Genomic DNA, 15,662 nt, shown 5'->3' with positions numbered 1-15,662 from the left:
TTCGAAGGTACTGGACTGGCCCTCCATGAATCTATGTCGGTAGTGGAAGATGCAACCAATAAACTGACTGTTGTGCTGGGAGTAATCGGTGAGTGTTTCACTAAAATTTAATGATGTATTGAAAAAAAAAAACCCAGGATACACAACTTTTTCCAATGTATAGAAAATACTTAAAGATGAGAGTGTGCAGCTCCCTGAGAATATTGTTCTGAGTATCATTCCTCATCTAAAATACTAGCTAATTACTTCGTGTGAAGTTGAGAGGCTGTTTTCCATTTATAAGAACATTCTTAGAGACAAAAGGCAATTGATAACCACAGAAAATATGGAAAAATATTTAATTATTAATTGCGCCTCCGAACAATAATTACATGAGGTTGAATCACATGTGCAGCTGTAATTTTTTTCAGTTCTGTTTTTTTTATCTGTGAGCAAAAATACATCTAATAAAGCTTAGCTTTTGAATTACATATTTCTCATTTTCATATTACATAAAATTCGGACTCTAGTGATAACTACAAAAAGTAATGTAAAGTACACAATATTCAATATATTTACAGTATAATATGCTTCAGTCATATACTAAATTTTGTTGCTTTTAATCTCTCTCCATAGCACTATACATTTCCTTACTCATTTTGTACTCCCCACTCATCAGCTCTCTCCTCAGCCATAGTTTATCTGGGTTAATCACACACATACGCTAATTTAATTTATTTCAATAAGTATAAACAATGGCACACTTTTTCAATATTGCTACAGTTTTATCTCATAGATATAAATAAGTGGTAGGTATTTGTATTCATAGTATTCGTATAAGATTATGAATAAATTTCTGTGACAAGAAACACCACTTTGTTAAATTAGAACTGTTTTAATGAAAACTCACTTTTATTTTAAAGAAGCAAAAATGCACAATTCGACCCTCCCAAGTACTAACATTGTAACTCAATTTTTTTATGGTTTCGAGTTATCCTTGTTAATATGGTCTTAAATCAGTCTTGCGATGGATACTAATAACTGCGGGTGAGAGCTATTTTATGCCCGCTGGGCGCGCCTGGAGCTCTTTTACCTGTAAACATTGCTAAAGGATGTACAGATCTTAGAACACAGCGCATCATGACGGAACGGAAGCGCTTGAAGCTTTGAAGGAAGAGTGGAAGATACAATATTTATGCTTCGAACATGGTGATGAAGTCCAGTGTTTGTTGTGCAAAAAAAAATATATATATCATTTGCAAAAAAAAAGCAACATAAAACGGCATTATGAGACCAAAAAAATATAGGCATTATTCAGGAGAAGAGAGAAATTAAATTCATTTCGAAATTGACATCGAAGGTAAATTAATTTACATTTGGGTCAGTAGATAGTATCTAGATTCCTTTTATTTCTTTATTTTAAATGTATTGTTGATTTTTATTTTAGTAGGTTATTTTACGACGCTTTATCAACATCTTAGGTTATTTAGAGTCCGAATGAGATGAAAGTGATAATGCCAGTGAAATGAGTCCAGAGTCCAGCACCGAAAGTTACCCAACATTTGCTCATATTGAGTTGAGGGAAAACCCCGGAAAAAACCTCAACCAGGTAACTTACCCCTACTGGGAATCGAACCCGGGCCACCTGGTTTCGCGGCCAGACGCGCTAGCCGTTACTCCACAGGTGTGGACTGTATTGTTGATGTTTTATTTGTTGCTTGTTTCTGGATATTTACTTTTATTAGACTACGTGTTTCTTTAATTTAGAAATAACATTTTATCTTTGATTGCACTTTAACTTATACTATTACTAAACTCAAAATGCTAATTCACTTTTATTCCAATAACTATTTTCAGGATTTTTAGCAAATATGAACTAAACATTTTGAAAACTTTGATGCAAGGAGCTTTTTTAGTAACGTCAATATAAAATATACTTAAAAATATAATTTCAAAACTATTAGACCTAATTGCACCAAATTTTGTACAGATGATATTATTATTATAGATCTGTTTATATTGTTTAAATTTCACAAATTTTGGCCGAAATTGTGGAAGCTTTATTTTTTTATTTTATTTTATTGGGTTATTTTACGTTGCTGTATCAACATCTAGGTTATTTTGCGTCTGAATGAAATGAAGGTGATACTGCCAGTGAAATGAGTCCAGGGCCCCTCAACCCAATACGATCGTAATGGGTTGAGGGAAAACCCCGGAAAAAAACCTCAACCAGGTAACTTGCCCCGACCGGGATTCGAAACCGGGCCACCTGGTCTCGCGGCCAGACGTGCTGACTGTTACTCCACAGGTGTGGACTGAAAGTTTTAAAAGTCATACATATCCCCTTAAATGATTGACCCCAAAAATTACGATAGCTCTTAATATCTTAATTTAATCAATTTCTTTTTTTCGTTTTACGTCTGGAGAGTAAGGACTACATTTTCACAATCACATAATCAATATACTCTATTGCAATCAATATTGCCATTATTATTTTTTCAACAAATACTCAAAAGTACTTAGAGATCACACACGTCGAGCAGGTAGACCCTATTAGTTTCTCCTAACCAATGAAGTGAAGTATTTACATAATAAATAATTGCTTTTAACAATAACACGGTTTACATACAATTAACTTTTCCTATTTCTCTTTTTGTTCCTAAAAACCCTTCCCTTTGCGATTTTTTATATATGTACATGTATATTAAATAACTTAGTAATTAGTTCTATTACATAGCCAGAAATTTAGTAACGCAAGTTATTGTAATAATTGCTGCCTTTATTCGCTGCATGTGCATGTACTGTACATCCCTGTTGTCTACGTTACGATGCCAATAAGTGGATGCGCTATGCGCTCACAATCAAGGTCGAGCTCTTCTACCGTGATTGGGAGCTAATATCGTCTCATCCCCGTCTTAAATTGTTTCTTTTTCTTCCAGTACTATCATTGTAACTCTAAACCTCCCTAATTATATGTAAAATCTTATTGTTACTCTACGTATCTGTATACACTAATTTACACGATCATTTTGAAACTTCATTTTCATCTCCTGAAAAATGTAAGAAAGTGAGTTACAATGTTAGTACTAGTGAGGGTCGAATTATGAAATACAATCTTACTAAATATACTGGCTTTTGAAGTACAGAGTGTTTCAAATGTTAAATGTATTGTTGTGCCCTCTTCTCACAAGGAGGGCAGATGGGATTCGAGCGGTGAGCACTTGAATTCATTATCTCTGTTTATACCCCAAGTATACTCAATGTTATACTAATGCAGATTCTGACTCCATTACTGCATAATCAATAGAATTATTAAGGATTAAGATGAGGATTCCCACTTGGCAATAACTTGAGGTTATTCGTAATTTATTTAGAAGTTTGCACTTCTAGAAACTGAAGTCTAGTTCACAACAACACAAGATTTATTTAGACTAAGTTTGGAACTTGAAGTACAGAGTGGGGCATGGGAACCAAGTGTTTTTGGAATGGCTTGTAGTCGGTCAATATGAAAGGGAGAGACGTGCGGCATGTGAGATTCCATTCCGTGGCTCATAGCATTTCACCTGCAGTTGGCATCATGGAGCACATTCCGTGGCTCATAGCATTTCACCTGCAGTTCGCATCATGGAGCAGAGGACGCATGTTTTTGTATGATTGTTTTATTAGGAGTGTCGAGTCAGTGACCATGGTACGGCGTGAGTTTTGCTACAGATTCTGTTCCCGCGCGTGACACAATCTTATGTTGGGTTAACAATCTTTGAATAAAAGGCGCAATACTGAAGAATAAACTGCCCAGCGATACTGCGCAGCCCAGGCCACTCTGCTCAAAGACATTCAGCTGCACTTGGAATCAGCAATCGTACGGTAAGACAGATTTTGCATGACGATTTACATTTACACCCATACAAGATGGGTGATTGTGTAGAAATTCAATGTAAGGGATTACCCCAACGATGAATTTCGCACTCCACGAGCAGTATGAAAACATGATGGTTGCAATGAGTGATGAAGCCCATTTCCACCTTAATGGAGCCGTTAACAGGCAAAATTTTCGGTATTGGGCTGCTGAAAATCCGCGACACTTAACGAAAAATCTCTGCATAGCCTTAAAGTAACGGTTTGGTGGGCGGTGGGGCAGTTTCGCGTCATCGGTCCCTACTTTTTTCAAGAAAATAGGGTTACAGTTACTGTAAACTGTGTGCGTTACGTTGAGATTATTAATACCTTTTTCTTCACCTCTTAGTTACAAAGAAGGGGTATTGATCGTCAACGTTTGTGGTTTCAGCAAGATGGGGCCACGGCGCCATACCGTCAGAGCGTCAATGGCAGTTCTTTGCCCTCTGTTTCCCAATCATCTCATTTCAAGATCTGGTGATGTTTCATGGCCCCCTCGTACCCTGATCTGTCCACATGTGATTTTTTCTATGGGGGTACCTAAAGGCACGTGCTTACGAAGATAAGCCCCGAATATTAAATGAATTAAAGGACGCGATACGTCAACACATCACTCAAATCAACAGAGATCTCCTCGAAAGAAAAGACGTGAATTTTCGTCAGTGCCTTCAACAATGCGTCAACGCAGATGGACATCACATCCCAGATGTAATTTTCCGCTCATAAATGAAATGGTATGTTCTCACAAATGTTGTTCTACCAATAAATTGTGTTGAAAACAAAAAATAACTATTTTATGATTATTTTAAAAACACTTGATTCCTATGTCCCACCCTGTACATGAAAATATGATAATTTCTACTTACAATAAATTGTAGACCTGATGCCTCTATCCATTGGTAACTGGACGTCCTCGCCTGATGCCATAGTTACTGCTTTGTCTCGAAGTCCGGCCTTCTGGCTTCTGACTTCATCAAGTTGAACCTTCCATTGGGAACCAAACTGACTGGCTGCCTCCTAATTGACTGACTACCGACTGTTGATTCACTGTCGAGACATCTTGGTCTCTATCTTCACTTCCGAAAAACTGCCTTCCAACGTCGACTTGGGGAAGGGGTGGGTGTGAGAGAAGTCAAAGGGCTTATGTGTCGGTTTTACCCGAAACTAAGATATTTCTTCAATGATATACAAATGAGAATTTATGGTGGAAAGAACGTCTTAAGGGTCTTAAACGAGTTACAATCACGTGATCAATGACGTATATCTTAATTAGATCAATAGCTTCATACAGTAACGCCTTTTGGGTGTTGTTTGTAAGAAATCATTTGTAAGTCTCCCTGCACAGGGTTTGAAGTCACACGCTATTGTATGTTTGCTGACACAGGTTCATGTGGAATGACAAGTACTTTTCCACACACTGTTCACATACTAAAATACTGACGGTGGAAAACTGATGGCTAGCGCTTTGGGAAGCAGACTGTGCAGCTCGGATATTACCTTGTCCGGTCTGTTGCTGCTATTACGAAAAACTAAAAGTAATGTTCGTAAATCTTAGCCAATAAATGCAAATATCATTAGATTCAATAAATGAATAAAATAATTATTTCCTAACCATATCTCATGATCAAATAAATGTTAAAAAAAAACGTCCTGTCGGGGCATAACAATATCATCAGCTCTTCAAGTATAGAAAGATGCAAATGTCCTGTTATTCTGCTCTCTTTTCAATGGATACCAATGAATATCAGGATTTTAATGTTTAAACACTCTGTCTGCTTTCAGCTGATTAACATAAGTACAGTAAAACCTCGATAAGACCCGCTTATTACGCTATACCATGTAATACGCTTTTTTTTTTTTGTCCGATTCCTGCACATTTCATATATAACGCCTTTATAAAATACCCCATTTGTTGCACTCTAGTCCCGCATAATGCGCTATTTTTGTGGAATATTTCCGATGCATTTTTCACCAATGTAACAACAATGAAACATTTTGGCCATTGAACTCACTGGTGCCATTAACCTGAAAAATACTGGTATTCGGCCCTATACCTGCGCACTTAATCTTCATACTGTGCAATACCCCACCCTCTTGTTATGCTCGCTTGTTCGACTCTCTACCTGCGCACTTAAAGCCTACATACAGTTACAATATCCCACCCTCTTGCTAACCCTCTCTCTCAAACAACATTCCTCACTCGGCCATAATAAAATTCTGGAAATTTTTGCTAGTCAGTTTGTTGTCCTTTAGTGTATTGAAGTGTTGCTGAGTGTGATTACAATGAATGTTAAACAAAAAGCGCTTTCTGTGTCTGAAAAATTGGAAATCATACGAAAGTACGATGAAAACAGTACTCTTAATCAGAAACAACTCTCTGATTCATTAGGAATCCCATCATCGACATTAAGGATGATAATAAAAAATTGCGACTCAATCACTGCAGTTGCGATGTCGGGAGGATGTAAGCGGAGGAAAGTGAAATGTGGTGAACATGAGGACTTGGAGAACATGCATACGGCAAACAACTATAAATGATCTTTTTCGAAAGAATTAAGTACAGTACATATTGGAAATGTCTTTGACGCACAGTACAGTAATTACATAATGGAGTAATACTGTATCATGAATCATGTATTTCAATAAAGAAAAATACTAACAGATACTGTATATAAGTAAAAATTAGTATACCCGCCTAATATGCAGTCTCAGTTAATACACGGTTTACACACGGTCCCTTGAATGGCATCTTATCGGGGTTTTACTGTAGATAATGTGCAAGAATGGCTAGTAGTGTGTGTATTGACACATAAACGTCCAAAGACTGGAAAAACAACAGCCCCACTGAAACAGATATTACTGAAGTGGGAACATAAGCTATTCACAACTGAAACAATGTTGGATAAAATGACTGGGAGACCACAGACAAGGCAGGGATATTTGGACAAGGATGTCTCAAGAAGTCACTGAGAAAACAATCAGCAGAACTTAGTATCCCAAAAATCGCAATGCTAACCCACAGGGAAAAAAAAAAAAAAAATTGCAACTGAAGTCCTTTCGTCCTGTTTTATCAATAACTGAATGATAATGATGATGATACTGAGAAAAAGAGTGCAGCATCTGCGATATTAATTAAGATATTAGTAACAGTCTCTCAACATGGGAAGGTTATGTGCAATGATGAATGTGTAATTTATCAACATGCCTGACAAAGGAGCTTTTATTTTTAGAACAAAGAAAATTCACATTATTACGGGGAATTATGAGCACAATCCACTATATACGAGGAGTATTGAATTAAAATGTGCTGAGGCTATCTACAAGTTATTTTAATAAGGCTTTCACCTATTTTGATAGAGCTAAATCCATTTATGTTGTTGGTTTGTCTTAAAAATCGCTTCTTCCATGTCTATATGAGCCTCAAATTACATTGTTTGGTTCAAAAAGCATGATTTATCAGTGAATTAAACTTTCTCTCTTTCGAAAAGTATTTTATTATGGACTAAGTCCACTTTGATTCAATGTTCCTATGATGATTTTGGCAGCTATGTTTAATAAGCTTTTGATGGGTCCATACTTCAACAATTCGATCAAACAACATTCCTACCTCATCATGCTGAGGGGCTGGCTTGTTCCTTGCTACTCCTGGTAGAACAAGATCAAACTCCACTACCAAGAGAATTCTTAAATGAAGTGTTTCAGGATTTGTGAATTGAGAGAGGATCTATTATGCCTGTGCCTCTCACATGGCCTTTGCAGAATTTAGAGCTCATCTCTTGTAACAATTCTCCACCGGACACTGTGAGAAGAAGCTGTTTGTTTTGCCTTTACATAAATTTATAAGGACCTGATCTGTAAAATATCGTACAGGATATGGAAACCAACATTTTGTATCATAAAAATAGTGAAATTCATATTGACCTTCTGGGTCACCACGGTGGTCTAGTGGCTAGAGCACTGGACTTACAATCTTGTGCATCCAGGTTCGATCCATAGCTTACCTCCGATTTATAACTTGTATTGGGCAAACCTGTGGTCCAGTTAACACAGGAATTCTCTGGGAGCTCTGGTTCTCTTGTGGCATCCCAAAAAATCTCCATCATCACCATCATCATCATCATCATCATCATCATCGTCATCATCATCATCATTTCATCGCGGGTGAAGTGTAGATCAGTCTTCTATGGTGCACCCTGGGCAATGACTCTGTTAGTAAATTAGTCTACACAACTCGCTTCATATGGGTGAAGGATAAACAGTCAAAGTACCTGACATTGGTTAAAAAAATATTGACCTTCTGAATCCGTAAATATACAAAACAAGTGAGATAAATGAGAAGGGAAAAATGGAATAAAATCAGTATGAAGAACTGAAGTATTCAGAAAAATCTTAGATCACAAATATGAATTCTTTAGATTCAAAACCCCCTAAAGACCATTTTGTTCATAATTGAGTTATGCCCACATATTGCTTGCTAAGAATGAATTCTAATGATTTATATAGTTTGAATTTTAAAAAAAAATCACTGAATTTAGAGCAAAAGGTTTGTTAAAAGTCACTATTAGATTGAAAATTTCCTCTATTTGCCACCAGTTACTGTCAAAATCCTTTAATTTGTGAAAGTGGATATAGGGGATTTTGAATCTATTGGATTCAAATGTTTTCCAACAACATTCTACATGATCACTTCAGAATTAAACTTCTCTCCTGTATGTCGGATTGTGACTAAGTAACATCTTGCCCACCATCTTGAGATTATCTCGAAATCAATTATTTGTAGCATCACAATACTTTCTGTTTATACTTCACATAATGATATTTATAATAATTTTATATGTGTGCATTTAACATAAAGAATTCAACAGAAAAAAAGGAGGGAGGAACAGCAGTCTAGCAAACAGGTGTACTCTGAGAAAGTCTGCCCAGCACTTTCCTATTCATCATAAATTCTTCTTGAATTCGTTTATGAAAAAAATACTCTAGTAAATCAGTATATAGCACATGTATTAGGTTCCTATGAAAATGATTTAGCACGTACTTCATTATGTGAGTCATTTAACCTTCAATTCCTTTCAATTCACGAGCATCAGATGAAATTCTTCATACCAAGTTGTGTTGTATATAACTGAACACATATTCACAGATGTCACATAAATATCACTAGCCACCATGTAAAGTAGAAATGAAGAGAATGCTGTCTTTCTCCTTCACTTCGTAGTTCAACTGCCCCTGCAAGAATTTTTTTACATTAAAATACATGTACCTTATATATCAATATGTCATCTTCATCAAGAATTACAGAAAAAATATAAAAGACACAACCTATATTATTCCGATTAACAATAATTCTAGATTTCAATCCTGAAAAACAACAATTTTAATACATGATTACTTCTCTGATAGATTACAGATTCCAGCATCATCATCATCATCATCATCATCATCATCATCATCATCATCATCATCATCATCATCATCATCATCATCTTCATCATCATCATCATCATCATCAACAGCATGGCTTAGGCTTTTGGCCTGTTCCGGCTTCAAGTATTGTGCTTAGGTGAAATATTAAAGTGCTATATTATAATGGTGTTGAGTTTTTGTAAAATATTAAAATTTACAGCTTAAAATACTAAAATATTATTCAGTGTTAATTAAAATTGATCTCTCCATCGTTTACACAGACGTCCTTGATCTCTTCCGCTCTTGGGATAATAATTCAATAATACTCTTGGGAATCGATCTTGATTCATTCTTTCCACATGTTCCAACCATTTTATCTGATAGTTTTTTATTCTGGAAATGATATCTTCTATCTGCAATTCTCTTCTTATATCCTCACTTCGTCTTTGATCAATAAGCCGATATCATGCCACCGCTCTTAAAAAACGCATCTCGGCTGCTTCCAGTCTCTTTTTTAGTTGTTGAGTCAATGTCCAACATTCAGATCCGTACAGAAGGGTTGGGATCGCCATTATGTTGTAGAACTTTAAGATAGTCTCCTTTCTAACCCTTCCAATCAGGGTTCTTCTTAGAGTTCCACATATATGTTGGAATCTTTGTAACTTATCATTGATATCTCGTCCTGTATTATATCCCACGTTGAAACCTAGATATTTGAAATACATTACTTGTTCTACTGTTACCTTTGTTTTCTTCTCCGAAATTTTCATATTATATTCGCCAGCAACTATGTTTAACTTATATATTGCTCTTTGTAGACCATCTTCCGAGTTTGCTATTAATACCTGATCGTCAGCATAGAGAAGAGTATCGATTTCTATATTGTTAACAAAAAAAATTATTTTTAAGTTCATTTTTCCATCTGTTAATGATGTCGTCAATGTATATATTGAACAATGCGGGTGATAATAGACACCCTTGTCTTACTCCTTGATTTATAGCCCTTTTAGTATTATTCCTTTTCCCGTTTATTTCAATCATTATTTGATTATGATATAGACTCTGTATTGCTCTCACTAAATGTTGAGGATAGCTTTTCATCATTATATTCCAAAGCTTGTTTCGATTTACTTTATCGAATGCTTTTTCGTAGTCAATGAAGGCTAAAAATGTCGGGAGATTGTGTTCCTTCCTCTTCTCTATTAACTGTGTCATGGTGAATATACAATCTGTGCAAGAGCGGCCTTTTCGAAAACCATGTTGGTAATTTGATATAATATGTTCCGAGATTGTAGTTAATCGAGTGTTTAGGATTTTTGAATACAACTTATAACAGGAGTTTAACAAACTTACACCTCTATAATTATTACAATCATTTCTATTTCCTTTTTTATATATCGGAATAACAATTGCTAGGTTCCATTCTTCCGGAACATGTCCAGTTTTCCAGCATCTGTTTAGTGAATCTAACAATCTTATTAATAATGTAGGTGGTGCATATTTTAAAAGTTCTGTATTGATATCATCGGAGCCTGGAGATTTCTTATTTTTAAATTGTTTCAAACATAACATCAATTCATCAAGGGTAATGGGATCCACATTTACATCATTTGGTATCCATACAAATGATCTTGTTCTTTAGTTGTCCATAATGTTTCGAAGAAGTCTAACCATTCATTAGCAGCAATTGGATTTAGTAGTACATTATCTTTCATTTCCTTATTTAGATTCTTTAATATCTTAAAAACTTTATCTTGTTTCCCGTGTACATTATATTCCAAATTAGCTACATATCTATCCCAGTGTTCTCTATTTAACTTTCTGGTTTCTCTCTTAACTATGGCGCTTTTCATTTTATAATCTGCTTTATCTTCACTTGAAGCAGTATTTAAAAATTTAAAATAGGCTTGCTCTCTTTGACAGTAAATATTTCAATTGCAAATCAATGTCCTTTTTAAGCTACTGAGAGAATTCGTAGACGGAAATTGGCTGAACAAGAATGGTATGTGACATCACAGTACTCTTCAATATCGTATACATCGCGTTTAGTTGTTACTGTATTTGCCTGTGGACCAAAAGTATTATGGATTATGGATTTCTGAACAAAAAAATCCATGGTGCAACTCCCACAAAAAAGATAAAAATAGGAGATCGTATATCACACAAGTTTGTGGCATATAAAGAACAACCTTCAACAGATTAATATAAGAGTCAAAATTCTGAACAGTCTTTGCATCATCTTGGTGGCTCCACCAGAAAACCCTTGACAGTGCCGAATTTCAAATATTCAATTCAATTATTGTAAAGTTAGCAGAATTCTGCACATATCTTACAAAATGAAGTTGCAAATTAGAAAAGTGATATTTTAAGGATATTCATACCAAATTACAGGGTTTGAAGTGTAGACTGCTCAAATAATAATAATAATAATAATAATAATAATAATAATAATAATAATAATTTATTTTATTTAATATTTATGTGCTGTACAACAGTCAGAGGACAATTAAAGTTCAGCACAATACAAAGCAATACAATAGAGAAGGATACAAAGAAGACAAAATATTAATTAAAATGAATATAAAATACAATGGATAACGAGAGTAATAAATAAATAAAATACTAGCAAAATACATAATTAACTTATTTACTAATATATTTTGTGCTGTACAACAGCCTGGGGCCAATAACAGTTCAGCACAAAATAAAAGTTAGCACAAGATTTACAGTGAACAAGGAATTACAAAAGCAATGCATAAAAATAAAATTAGAGACAAATACAAACAGATAATAATGACAAAATGAATAGATAACTGCAAAATACAAGATAAAGAATAGCTCAAAAACAACACAAACGAATGAAACTGATGTGAATGTGATTTTGATGTGTATACTTAATACAAGAATAACCAAACAACAAACTATACGTTAAATGGATCCGAATTAATACCATGTAATTGGTAGCTTTCATGCATCTGACAACTGGAGAGAGAGATTTCAGCTTATAGGTATGAACATTTTCTTGAAATCTTAAACCATTACAAGGGACACGAAGGTAGATATTGCTTATGAAGGATTCACAATCAATATCGCCCTTTAATGCCTTACAAAAGAATAAGCAGTCAAGTTCAAGACATCTAGCATAAAGGCTAGAAAAATTAAAATATTTACAGGTACGCTCATAATTCAAAACAGATGAATTTGGTAAAAACCTAAAAACATAAATTTTCTTTGAATGATTTCCAATTTAATTGATCTAATACAGTCTTTCTTTATTATGCCGATATTATTAAGAGTATAATTAAATTTAAAGGAAGTGGTTTTTTTAGAGACGGAAATGACTAAGTTTTCGATTCATTAATTTACATTCCATTATCAAAAATAGCGTTTATATCATTTTGCAAAGTTATACAATTTGCCAGACTATTAATTTTGCGAAAGATTTTCACGTCATCAGCAAATAAAAGGCAGTTAGAACTTATTCTTTTATACATATCATCTATAAATAATAAAAATAACAGAGGCCCCAAAGTGGAACCCTGTGGAACTCCACATAAACTTATAAATGGATTGGAGTAAGAATTTTCAAGTCTAACACAGGACTGTTTATCTTTTAAATAATTTCCAAACCACCCTAGGTAGTTAGTGGTAAGACCAAAATATTTAATTCACTCAATGACATATTATGGGGAACAACATCAAACGCTTTGCTAAAATCAAAATAAATGGAATCAATTAGACCCCAAGTTTCAACTACATGCATAGCAAGACAGATATGATACTAAATTAGTAGTTGTAGATTTAATTTTTGTAAATCCATGTTGGGCCGAATTGATTTTGTTTTTCACGTAAAAAGAAATATGTTTATGAATTATTTTTTCAAAAATGTTTGAAAAGTTATTAAGAATGGAAATAGGTTTATCATATTACTTATAATAGCTTTATTACCACTCTTAAATATAGGAATAATAGATGCTTCTTTCCAAAGAGAAGGATATATCCCTATTTTCAAACTCAAATTGAAAATGTAGGTTAAAACAGGTACAAGAATTTCAGAGCATCCTTCAATAATAAAATTAGGGATGCCAACCGTACCTCTAGATTTATTCGACTTGTCATTTTTTATGGCCTTCCTGACATCCTCACAAGAGAGAATTTGTGGATACAGATTATTGAAAATGGATAGTTTGAGATGTTCTAACGTATGGTCCCTTGCCCCTTGTTGACAATAATAAAGTGTTGATGGACTTAATTAAAGAACATTTACTAATCTTGTGGCAAGTACAAAAATTATTTTGGAGAGTGTGTTCAAGATTTTGATTGGGTTCGTGATCCATTCATTGTTGATTCAAAACATCTTCCAAATAATACAAGAGGAACTGGCAGATTTAAAAGCAGACAGAACATTGAAATTAAAACTTTTCGAAGTGCCTTTGGAAACATTTTGGTTGTCAATAAGGAGTGAGTACCCAGCTATTTCCGAGATGGCAGTTATTGCCATTTTCAACTACATATACGTGTAAACTGTTTTTCTTGACGTTAAATTAAAACATCACAGAGGGAGAAACTCAAATCCACTGATGAAAAAATTAGGCTTGCACTGTCAATGATCTGCCACAGATCGATCACCTGTGTGCAGCTAAGCAGACCCAAGTATCATATTGTAGGTATGAGTAGAGTTATTTACTTTAATATTAGTAATATAAGTGTGTATTTTCTGAAGTGAATTACAGTTAATAAACGCAAGAGTCGATTTCTGTTTTATAATAATGATGACAATAATAATAATAGTAATAATAATAATAATAATAATAATAATAATAATAATGATAATAATAATAATAATAATAATAATAATAATAATAATAATAATAATTCATTAGCCCCTATGCCGCTAAGCATCGGGGCACCTTGTTTTGTCCATTTCATCCACTCCTCTTGATCTTGGCTCATTCGCTTCATCTCCATCCTAGTTTTCCCACGCTTCAGTCCAACTTTTTCTTTTCTATCCTCCCATGTGTTTCTCGGCAGTCCTCTTCCTGCTGTACCCTACACCCAAATTTCCATTACTTGCTTTGCTTTCCTGTCCTCACTCATTCTATTCACATGTCTAAACCACCTTCAACTGACACTCCTCTACCACCTCACAAATTGCCTTTTTTTATTTTACCTCTTCTTGTATTCTCTCATTGCGTATTCTGTCTCTTCTAGTTCTTCCCATTATTCTTCTCAGACATTTCATCTCTATAGTTTGGAATTTGCTGAGATGTTTATCCTGCAGTGGTAAGCTTTCTGTGCTGTACAACATGATGGGAACAAGGATGGAATTGTAAAGCTGCATTTTAGTTTTTATGCTGATTTCTCGTTTACTCACTAATGTGTTGCTCATTTGATAATATGCTGAGGCTGTCTTCTTTGTCCGATTCATTACTTCCTGTTCTATTCTCCCATCACTGCTTAATATAATGCCTAGATATTCATATTCTTCAAATCTCTCTAATTGCTTTTCATCACATGTTATTATTTAGATCTTCATTTTGCTTGCCCTCTTTAGTCACCCATATTACTTTACCTTCATGCCTTTTCTTTATAACTCCTCATTCCACTCCTTCACTGCCTGTTGGAGCCTTTCGGGTGTGTCTGATATTAAAATGATATCATCAGCATATTGCTGGCTAAATGTTACAAGGGTGAATGTAGTAATATTTCTGATATAGACATAGAACCTTGTAATATTGAGCCAGCGATATAGCAGAGCTTGAAGGTACATTGTTTGTAACCTCCACATGCCTAATTTCGATCTATGGATTTGTTGCTTACACATTTTAACAATTTCATCTAAGAAGAAATTGAATAGGATTGGACTAAGGCTGTCTTCCTGCTTTATACCTTTTTCAATATTGAATTCTCCTGAGAGTTCTCCATCCATTCGCACTACGCCCACAGGACTATGATATACAGTTTTCACTGCATTGAGCAATTTTGTTGGAACATTCTTTGCCTCCAATGCTTCCCATATGTGTTGTCGAGGAACTGAGTTAAAAGCAGCTTTCAAGTCGAGGAAGGCTAGGAATACATCTCTATTTTTGGCGATTCTCTTCTCCATAATAATTCTTATGATATACACATGATCTTGTATCTGTCTTTCGGGATGAAACGTTGCTTGTTCTTCTTCCATATCTTCCTCTACTATTTTTCTGAGAAATCTCTCTAACACCCTTGTATAAAGTTTATATACAACTGACGAGAGGCATTTGATCCTGTAGTTGTTACAATTATAACTGCTTCTCTTCTTGTGTAATGGAATTATAAGATTTCTTCTCCAGGCATTTGGTATCCGGTTCTCATTCCATACTTTTTGAAACAGCTTAGTCAGGAGCTTT

The 15,662-nt window shown here is 34.7% G+C and overlaps 1 protein-coding gene across 2 annotated transcripts in view; it reads right to left on the bottom strand.

The window, feature by feature from the left end:
- Positions 1-324: 324 nt before the first annotated feature.
- The window catches only part of Urm1 (Ubiquitin-related modifier 1), an 82,640-nt gene continuing 67,302 nt past the window's right edge, over positions 325-15,662 (bottom strand). For both annotated transcript variants that reach the window (XM_069833642.1, XM_069833641.1), the window contains one exon: positions 325-9,102. In XM_069833642.1, coding sequence (XP_069689743.1) covers positions 9,034-9,102 — 69 coding nt within the window. In that variant the 3' untranslated portion in view covers positions 325-9,033. The remainder of the gene's footprint in view (positions 9,103-15,662) is intronic.

The sequence above is a fragment of the Periplaneta americana genome, chromosome 8, assembly GCF_040183065.1.
Source record: "Periplaneta americana isolate PAMFEO1 chromosome 8, P.americana_PAMFEO1_priV1, whole genome shotgun sequence".
In the NCBI taxonomy this organism is placed as follows: domain Eukaryota; kingdom Metazoa; phylum Arthropoda; class Insecta; order Blattodea; family Blattidae; genus Periplaneta; species Periplaneta americana.
This window is presented reverse-complemented; position numbering and strand designations above follow the sequence as displayed.